Here is a 10,646-nt window from a genome sequence, read left to right as displayed (position 1 = left end):
CATTAAGTATCTTAACTTGAGAAACTTCTTATTTCAGTCTCCTGGACAAAACCATGTTACAATGCAAGGGATGCAAATGAGTGTTCTGTTTTGCACATAAGTTAAAAAAATACTGCCTGTTTTTTCATGTAGCACACAAATATCAACTTTAAATTTCAGTGTACAAATAAGCTATCAAGTATTTTGTGTGCTACATGAAAAAACAGCCAGTATTTAACTTATGTGCAAAACAGAATACTAATTTGCACCCCTTGCATTGTAACATGGTTTTGTCCAGGAGACTGAAATAAGAAGTTTCTCAAGTTAAGGGGCCTTATTCATTAAGGATCTTAAATGAAGTGGATCCTTATATCAGTCTCCTGGACAAAACCATGTTACAATGCAAGGGGTGCAAATTAGTATTCTGTTTTGCACATAAGTTAAAAAAATACTGCCTGTTTTTTGATGTAGCACACAAATATCAACTTTAAATTTCAGTGTACAAATAAGCTAACTTGTATTTGTGTGCTACATGAAAAAACAGTCAGTATTTAACTTATGTGCAAAACAGAATACTAATTTGCACCCCCTGCATTGTAACATGGTTTTGTCCATGAGACCGAAATAAGGATCCTCTTCATTTAAGATCCTTAATTAATCAGGCCCTTACTTATTAATGAAAACACTACAAAAAAAAGTTTATTTTTTCCCCCTATGAAATACATTTATCAGGATGTTATTAATGTCTACTGTACATAAAATGCATTTTTATTGTTGCTCCTGATTGTAAACACGCCATCATCATCATCATTTATTTATATAGCGCCACTAATTCCGCAGCCATAGCTGCATACACGTCCGTCATCACTATCACTCGGCACTTACATGTGACCTGCAGCTGGTGGAATTGATACGACAGAAAAACACGTAGCTTAGAGATGCCCGAAGCTTGAATCGGGTGCTGCTGCGTGTACTCGAGCTTAGCACTCCCTTTCTATACGCGCCTTCCTCACCCCGTTCCGCCCATGATATCATAGCTTGTCGTTTGTGTCCTTTAAGTTCGAAGGCAAAATATTGCACGTATCGGCATTTACGTTCCTTGATGAATTAGGTCCTATATATGTTTGTAAAAAATAATTTTGGAAGTTACACCCAATCCCAAAATTTTACATACCTGGGGAACGGCTTTCACGAGGCTCAGCAGGTCCCCCAATGTCCTTTGCAGGCCTGTGTCGGTACACAACATGCTGGAAAAAGAGCAGATCAGCAGGGGCGACAAGAATGTAGTAGACATCTCTAGTATCCCTGTTTTCCTGCCAGCCTGGGGGTAAATGTATCAAGCTGAGAGTTTTACGGCAGGTTTGGAAACCCAATCAGATTCTAGCTATCATTTATTTAGTACATTCTACAAAATGATAGCTAGAATCTGATTGGTTGCTATAGGCAGCATCTCCACTTTTCAAGCGCGTAGGAAAACTCAGTTTAATACATTTACCCCCTGGTCTTTTTTCACACAGTGTGTGCACCAAGCACATTACTGCAACCAAGATGGAAAGAGTGTGCAAGAGTCAGGAGACCGGCTGAATCTTATGAATGCCATTCAATAAATATTTGGGAAGACGTATAACTTTCAGTTTTTGGAATTATTCTGTATTTTTTCTACAATCATGATTTTTTGTTTTATACATTTTTATTATTTACAACTATTTCTACAATAAGGAGACAAATATTGAGTATTAATTAGTAATCCCTAAATAGAATTAATCTTACGGAAAGTTATTGCTATGACTCATAGTAAACATACTCCAATAAACGATGTGAGGCAAATTTGGCAATCCATGAAAAAAAGATTAAAACAAAATATACAACTATATATGCAAAGATTGCAACTCTGCTATAAATTTGTTCATTCTTACAAAGTACCCCAGACCAGCTAGTCAAGTTACACAAATTACAAAAACGAAAGTGTATATTAAAACCGCCCTGCAGTTTGATAAAATAACACATTTTTTTAAACCCCTAAAATATTTCCCTCAAAATATTCACATCAACATAGATCAGTCAAAAAAATTAAAATAAAAACTATATGTCAATTCAGTCCGGCGTTAGTTTAGTTGAGTAGTCTCTGCAATTTCATCTTCATTTTTCTGAAGTTTTTGATATTTTCTTTTGAAAAATCCAAGCTGGAACAAATAAACAAGGAAAGGAATTTATAGCGAGCAATATCTCTATGGTATGGAGAAGCACCAGCATTACTATGAATGTTTTAGACAACTTATCTGATCTACATTATATTGTATCTATCAATTTATTGCGGATTACATTCCTGTTACTTGTTATTAATATTATTTATAAACAGAATTAATAAGATTCCCACCCAAGAACAGATGCTTCCTGCCTCACATATCTATTTCTGATGATAACATGACCATAAATCCCACCCCGCAAGCTCACTGCCTAGGTGTAATCCTTGACTCACAACTATTCTTTGTTCCTCACATCGACTCTATATATAAATCATACTAAATACATCTAAAAAACCACTAGATTTCGCACATATCTCACACAAGACACTGCAAAAACTTGAATTCATGCACTCATCATCTCCTGCATCAACAAATGCAATTCCCTCCTTACTGGTCTTCCCAAAATCAGACTCAAACCCCTACAATCTATTTTGCATGCAGCGGCTAGATTTATTTTCCTTGCAAATTGTTTTTCCTCTGCTGAGTCACTCTGTCAGTATCTACATTGGTTGCCTGTTTTTCAACGAGTCCATTATAAAATTCTTCTACTAACATACAAGGCCATCAACAAAATTGCACCGACATACATCTCCTCACTTGTCTCAAAATATCTCACAACTCGACACCTCCGCTGCGTCTCTCTTCCACTCTGATTACATCCTCCCATTCCTGGTTACAGGACTTTTTTTGGCCTGCACTCACTTTGTGAAATTCCCTCCGTCGCACAATAAGACTTTCCTCTAGTCTTCAAACCTTCAAGCGTTCTCTGAAAACCCACCTCTTCAGACAAGCTTATAATATTCCTCAACCACCCTCTTAATCTCCCTAGGTTACCCTATTAGCACCCTCTACACAGCTAACACAAGACAACAACCTTCTGACCAACATTGCTGTGTGACTGATCATACAGTCCACACATTACTTTTACATTTGCATTCTAGCTGGACCAATGTGCAATATGATGTACCATTTACCCGTGGGTACCAAACTTCCATTATCCCGTAGATTGTAATCTTGTGAGCAGGGCCTTCATACCTCTTTGTCTGTATGTATTACCCAGTATTGTTTTATTATGGTTTGTTCCCAAATGTAAAGCGCTACGGAATTTGCTTGTGCTATATAAATAAAGGATGATTATGATTCATTCTCCCCCTCATTTCTCTACAGGAAGCATGGAACAGCTGGGGCCCTCTGACATCACAAAGTAGTGTAAGGGGTTAATTTCAGGAGGGGCTGGGTGCTATCTTAAATCTGAATGTGGGGAAGGCCAATTAGTTTCCATAGTCCTCCAAAGGACTAATCCAGACATTTGTCTGTAACTCAGCAGGGGAGCCACTGTGGAATTACAGCTGATCTCCACTCCCCCTCAAAAACCCCTAGTCCAACACCCACCAATGTTAAAGAGAGGTAGAGAGCCAGGGGTTTGACTTGGGAGGGAAAAACACTGGAAATTTGACCCTGGATATGAGGAGCCACATCAGGGGGGGGGGGGGGGGGAGAGTTTGGGGGGATGTTCATTCTGAGGATTGATTCCTGGAAAGTGCAATTTGACTGGCGTTGAGTTGTTGTTCTCTACCAGTGAATTACATATATACAGCTGAGAGAGATCCATGGGTTTTGGATTCTGCAATGTAGAACAGCCAGGTGATTGTAACTCTTTAAGCTAGTGGGGGTAAGGGACAGATAATGTAATCCTGCCTGGCATTTATTTACTGTTTGTATAATATTCTAGTGATTTGTTTTTTATTACAATAAATGTATTGTATTGTACGTTTCTAACTGCATTTGCCTGAGTGACTATGAGAACCCTATAAGGTACTGGGTAGGGTTTCCCTGGCATAGTGAGGCACCCCTGGGTGGCCAGTCAGTGTGAAGTGGGTAGAATTGGGACAGATAAACCCGGTATCCTCACAGCCACATACATCCATTCCATTTTTCAGTCCTGAGTTTCTACTGCACTACGCACAAGGACTAATGATTTGAAAAGTGTGGTCAAGCTTGATTGGAGACATGGCCTAAACTGTCTTAATGTTTGAATTATATGTCTTCCTAGTTTTAGTTGGGTTTACACACTGAAGTCATTTTTATTTTCCAAGATGACCTTATGCACTCAGATAAGAGAAAACAGGTTTTTGCTTTATTTAGCAACAACCCATAGAATGCCATAAAGTGTTTTTCATGGTCTGAGCAGAAAATCACAAATATTGTTTCAGAATTATAGGAGACCTATTTACAGAACAAACCAGTTGGATGCATGAACATTATTACACTAACATATAATTAACTGACGCTAACATATTCTTGTAGCAGATTGACAGGAGCCTCACTTCACTACTTTGCGCTGTTGGGAGACCCTGCTCCTTTCAATTTCCTAACTATGTGCCTGTGACACATGCAGCCCTGATCTCATAAAGACAACCTCACCAAATTGATCAAACAAACCTTAAACATGACTTTGTACCTGGCTTTCTATTGCATATCTGAAAGAAACTGCACATGAATGGGAAAGATGTTTTGTTTCCGTCCGGTCTACTAAAAATAATGAACTGACTCTGTGAACTATAACAAAGTAAACTTAGTAGCCATCCCACATACCTTCCACAAACCAGCCACCAGAGCAGCGAGTAGAAGAAGTCCGGCTACAGCGCTTCCAATCACCACCCCTATCGGAACCTCGGATTTCTCGTCTGGTTTTAGTATGGTGAGTGGAATCTAGAAAACAAGAGAGGAATGGACATGTAAAGAATATTTAGCGGTCGGCAAACATTATTACTATGCAATTCTAAAATGATCCTTGTTTGTGACAAGGAAAACATGATATATGGTAATATGATTTTGCTTCCTTTAATTCTAGTGGCTGTCAATTGTAATACATATTTTTTCAAAATTTTAAGTGCAAACTCCCAATTTTCACGGGACCATCCTGTTTTTCATGATCTGAAAGGGATGTAGCTTAGCCATTTATCATCGTCATCATCATCAACATTTATTTATATAGCGTCAGCAAATTTCGTAGCGCTTTACATTTGGGAACAAACAGTAATAAAACAATACCGGGAAATACAGACAGAAAGGTAAGAGGGCCCTGTTCGCAAGCTTACAATCTACGGGACAGTGGGAGTTTGAAACACAAGGGCATGTGCTACATCATATATTTAGAGCCATAGCGTGTAGTTATGACAGATCACCTTGAACAGTAGATTAGGCTGGGGGCCATTTTTTTTAGGTTTGTATTTTGCCTTAGAATGTTTGGCGGTAATATTTAAATGACTCAAAAGTGGATTAAATAAATAACAGAATTAAATCTATTTTACATCCCCAAGACATACATCATGTACACAATGTGAAATATGTTAAAATATAACTTAAAGGTATATTAATATGCATGTGTGTGTATACTGTATAAATGTATGTACAACATACTAAGGATGACACTGCAGTTACTAAGAACATTTGTTTCCAGAGATATCACATATTCAATACCTGACATACATTCTATTGCTCTTTTAACGCTAACTCCTCTGTAGTAATACTTACCACTAATTTGTTGTTGCTCACTATAAATAGTTCAGGGTTAGCTGTTTCAAGTGTTGTGCTTGTCACCAAGTCCACCGCCTGGAAAGATGACTGTGAACCAATGAGAAGAAGAAATCATTACATGGAAACAGCCGAGACCTATACAAACTTCCCTGCTAAACTGACTGATTGTCTTATTCCTGCCAACTTGTAGGTACGTGGTTTCTGTTGGAAATAAATGTTTTAAAGAAAGTTTTTTATGATGGTGGGGTGATATATACATTTTGTTCAAATACGGTTTATTTTTAAAAACTTGATATTTATTTCATTCAATTTTTAAGGGGGTCGTATGCATAGTTGCTAACTCTGGGGTTATTAACCAACACAGTTAAGGTGTGGGGGGGGGGCTTTTTAATGGGGTTCTGGTTGCTTGTAGTGGTGTTATTGTTCCTGTACTGCTGCGGCCATGGGTCTGGTTATCATATTAAAGAGGGACAACATGACAGCGGCGTTCTTCTTTATAATTAATGATAATCAGTCTGGACTAGCTAGTGCTGGCTACAGATTGTCTAGGGGATTATCTTGCCCTTTTTAATGTATTTATTTTTTAAGTGCCAGTAATATTGCTGGTCTTGCTATCGACGCAGAGCCAATGCTGACTCCGATCAGAGCTTAATTAGACTGGCTGGAATGTTAGCAGAGGATTTATGTCAGGGATGCTGATGATAACACTGTGACCTGTGGTGAGTGGGGCAGGGAGGATACACAGGAGCTCAGCACATGTGGCTTTACCATGAGGTTGATTTATTACACAGATCAGGATGGAGCTTGCACATGCTCAGAAGATCAGTAGTCAGACAGTAATAAGCGTCATACAAATCAGACCTACACACACACACAGATAACAGAGCACATTGATTCCTAACATGGAATTGGTCTTATCACAGCAGGACCAATGGTACTATAACCACTCTGCAATGAAATTAAGCATTGGGATTGTTAACAAGTTAAGTTTTTTTTCTTTCACAGATACAGTGGTGATATATTGGGACATGCCAGGGATTTGTGATGCATCCATTAAGTTACGTCAGATTATAACTATTCTCTCACTCAGTCTGTTTTTCTCGTCCTTAAAGCGATCAGACATTCTAGAGCCAACACATCTCTGCACCTGTCCGTTCCAGCACCTCTGATTTGCTTCCCATATGAAGACAGTAAAATACAGTAGCAATTACTTTGTACAAAGGCACAAAAGTTAACATTTTCCACAACTATTAAACTCTTGGCAGACGTCATTTCTTCTAGGTATTTATTTCCAATCAATCTGTTCCATTCATACTCGCCACCTCATGTACTAATGTTTGGAAAATTGTGCTTATTATTATACTTTCCTATAAAGTGTCAGCAGATATTTACATAGTATACAGTAATAATTTTCACATATTATTCCAGATTTGTTTTTCATATTGGTTAAAAGATTTTTTCCCCATTTAACATAACCCGATTTAAAAAGTCCGTCCGTGGTTCGTTTTGCATAGGCTGCATATTAAGTTTATACAAAATTAACTTACTTTGTACATTTGACAAAACGGTAATGCTGACTTTGAAGATTCCAGCTCCTGGCATACATCAAGTTACCAGGATTTGTACTATTGTACCAAGCAGGGTCAGATTGGCCATGTAACCTACCGGGAAAAGTCCAGATAGGCCGATGGCCTCCAGAGGCCGACTGGTGTCTTTTTAGAGGTTTTTTAAAAAAATAAATAATAATTTTATGATGTGTTAGTAGGCAACTAAAGAAGTTTGAGCACAGAGACATAAACCAGTCGCAGATAATGTAAAGGGATTCATGTATTTTTATAGCACAGGACTTTCAGTTTTTCCCTGCTTTGCTTTAGAAATGACCCACAGTCATCACATCCAGGTTTTCCTAAATGTTACTACAACCGAATTCCAGTAGTTATAGATCCCGCCTACTTTTGTGTTGGTCCCACCTACAGTTGTTTTGGACCCGCCCACATGAGGCCACTTCAAGAACTGTTTCCTGGGCCACTTTAAGTTCCCAATCCGCCCCTGGTACCAAGGTCCCTCTGACACACAGATCTTTTTAAAGGATAACAACTCGAAATAATTTAATTTATTTTGGATGAACTTTGATGGGTTCAAATAAAAACGTACACTTCCTTACCTGTATGGGAAGTTCACAAAGAAAGCACTGACTCCTGCATGGTTTGTCTCAATTAGGCTAAGTGGGTAGAGAACAGTGGAGTGTGGTGTAGGATCATTCGACCCACTTGTAGATAAGAGTTATACTTTAACCATGACAGAGCTCTACTTGGTTCACTGTGGCCTCAAATGAGTGGTAAGTAAATTTTACATAGGGATCGTTGATCCCTATACTGAACTCAGATTCTATGCACACAGATGTTATATAAAACATGGATAGAATGGAGTAAGATATGCTCCACCCATGCACAGTTCTCCATCTTCTATAACATTCATGTTTGTGGACTTTCAGTTTAACATGAGGATCGCTGATCCCTATGAGAAGCTCCATTTAACCCAAGGTGAACAAAACATAGCACTGATGAGGCTAAAAATGTCTGTCTGTTAAAGGCCTCAGTGGAACTTTAAGCAAAACAAGTGTAGGGAGGATGGTAATTGGAGAGTAGGGAAGTTGAAATGTTGGCATTTCTGGTTAATAATTATTTAATCTCCTGCAGTTCAGTTTCCTACACTAATTACAATTACCAAAAAGTGTATTTTGCCAAAACATTATTCTGAACTATTGGTGCACCTCCCATTATCAGTGAAATTAAGGGGATTTGGTAAAAAAATAAAATAATTGCAGGTTCATTCTCAATGTTTGTTTCAAATAGGAAGCAATTGCTCATTTTTGCAATCTGTCGATCATTGTCAGCGCATCGGGGAGGAGTACAGGCAGCAGCAGCAGCAGTGGAAACTGAAAGGTTTTCAAATCCACTAAGCACATTTAAAGGAACATGCACACTTCACATGTCCTGGTATATCAATCTGTTCAGTTTCTCGTAAGACTGAAACAAAACTTTAAAGTCCAACCTCATTCCCTTTATTCATTTACTTTATCATTCATCAATTTACTTTAGTTTTTCCCCTAAAAATATTGTTCTGTTTAGCTTATTTAATCATCTGAATTTTTGAAAAGAGTGAAGGCACAGCGGTGCTAATAATTACATATCACTTGTGTTTTTAATGTTTCTATTACTCTACATACTTGCCAACTCTCCCGGAATGTCCGGGAGACTCCCGCATTTCGCATGAGTCTCACGGACTCCCGGGAGAGTGTGGCAATCTCCCGGATATGCCCACTTCCTAGTGAAGTGGGCAGAATTGGGTCCAAAACACCGCGATTCACCAGGCCCCCGAAGTATAGGACGACAAGTGGTCCTTTTGTGCTGTGATAAACACAATGCTCCCTGTATACCTCATGCAAAACAATTTCTCCCCACAAAATCTCGTTGTGTTGCATGGGACATAACATAACAACATATGTGCTGCGGGTTTGCCTTTTTTCTTTTGTTTTCATGGTATTATGTGAAAGTGATCTAAGGATTTAGTGAATTCCAATGAACAATTAATGCATACAAACTGCAGTCTATATAAATGACATTGTGTCAGCACATCTGATCATACTTCTAGATACTCTTTATCTGAGTGACAAGCAGTCATTAATACTTACAGCTGCAAACGTCCCATTCCAAATTCTGGTGGATACATTCACAAAGTAATCTTCTCTGAGCTGAAGGTCTTTAATCACACATTTAAATGTCGCACATCTTGTATTATCACAGGTCTGTAAAAGAAAGAGCAACTTTATTACAAATGTGCTGGATGCCATATAGGAAAGACGGGCAAGACTGGTGTCTGCACATTATGGCCGCTCATTTCAGATTAACAAGTGCATTCTACAGTGTCCATAAAGCACTTCCATAGAGCTCTAGTGTGAGCTATGGATGGACTTGGTCCACAGCACTGAGTGCCGGCTGACACTCTGGCTCTTGGTAACAGGAGCAGGGCCGTCTTTCCGACTGGGCGCGATGGGTAGGTGCCCAGGGGCCCTGCAGACACGGGGCCCCAGGCAGGACTCTCAATGGACATAAAAAATCCTCTAAAACAACCAAAAACAAAAATAAACAACTTACGTTTTGCGATCACCTGACCGTTCAGGTCTGGTGGCGATCCGGCTCCTTCCCTGGTCCCCTCTTCCGTGCTGCGCTCGCAGTGAATGTTGGGCATGATGACATCATCACATCCGACATTCACTGCGAGCACAGCACAGAGGAGCGCAGAACGGAGAACAGCGACTCAGCGAGGAGACGGGGATCGGGCTCAGAGAACAAGGCGATTTAAAGGTAAGTTAAGGGGGACTTGATTCTCTAGTTGAAGGGACGCTGAGTGAGCACATGTAAAAAGATATATATATATATATATATATATATAATTATATATAAATATATATATATACACGTGTATGTACAAAAAAACTGACATATGTATAAATATATATCACACTTCTTTACATATATAAAATAATTTTTTTTTACACACGCACACACACATATTTATATATATATATCTATATATATGGGCCGCGGTGCACGGCTTTGCCCGGGGCCCATAATGTTGTTAAGATGGCCCTGAACAGGAGGATCCCGGAGCCTTTATTTTCTGTATGAAGGAGTGCTGTTTTTATGAGAAGGGGTTTTCCGAATGCAGCACCAGGTTTTTCTTTCAGCAAAAATATCAAAAATTGTTACTTCATGTGTTAAAGGCATTTAATGTATGGACAACCCCTCATCCAGGCAAATGCCTGGAGGCAGATCTGAATGTACCTTGTTGAGTGCATGCAAGCGGCAGTATTGCATC

The 10,646-nt window shown here is 39.0% G+C and overlaps 1 protein-coding gene across 1 annotated transcript in view; it reads right to left on the bottom strand.

Annotated features, from left to right (window-relative positions):
* Positions 1-509: 509 nt before the first annotated feature.
* ITGA2 (integrin subunit alpha 2) overlaps positions 510-10,646 on the bottom strand; it is a 117,248-nt gene continuing 107,111 nt past the window's right edge. Inside the window, exons 27-30 of the mRNA XM_075183960.1 lie at positions 9,460-9,573; positions 5,763-5,852; positions 4,821-4,937; positions 510-2,162 (exon numbers count right to left, since the gene is read on the bottom strand). Coding sequence (XP_075040061.1) covers positions 2,085-2,162; positions 4,821-4,937; positions 5,763-5,852; positions 9,460-9,573 — 399 coding nt within the window. The 3' untranslated portion in view covers positions 510-2,084. The remainder of the gene's footprint in view (positions 2,163-4,820; positions 4,938-5,762; positions 5,853-9,459; positions 9,574-10,646) is intronic.

The sequence above is a fragment of the Mixophyes fleayi genome, chromosome 1 (genome assembly GCF_038048845.1).
Source record: "Mixophyes fleayi isolate aMixFle1 chromosome 1, aMixFle1.hap1, whole genome shotgun sequence".
In the NCBI taxonomy this organism is placed as follows: domain Eukaryota; kingdom Metazoa; phylum Chordata; class Amphibia; order Anura; family Limnodynastidae; genus Mixophyes; species Mixophyes fleayi.
Note: the sequence above shows the minus strand (reverse complement) of the source record. Positions and strands in the feature narration are given on the sequence as shown.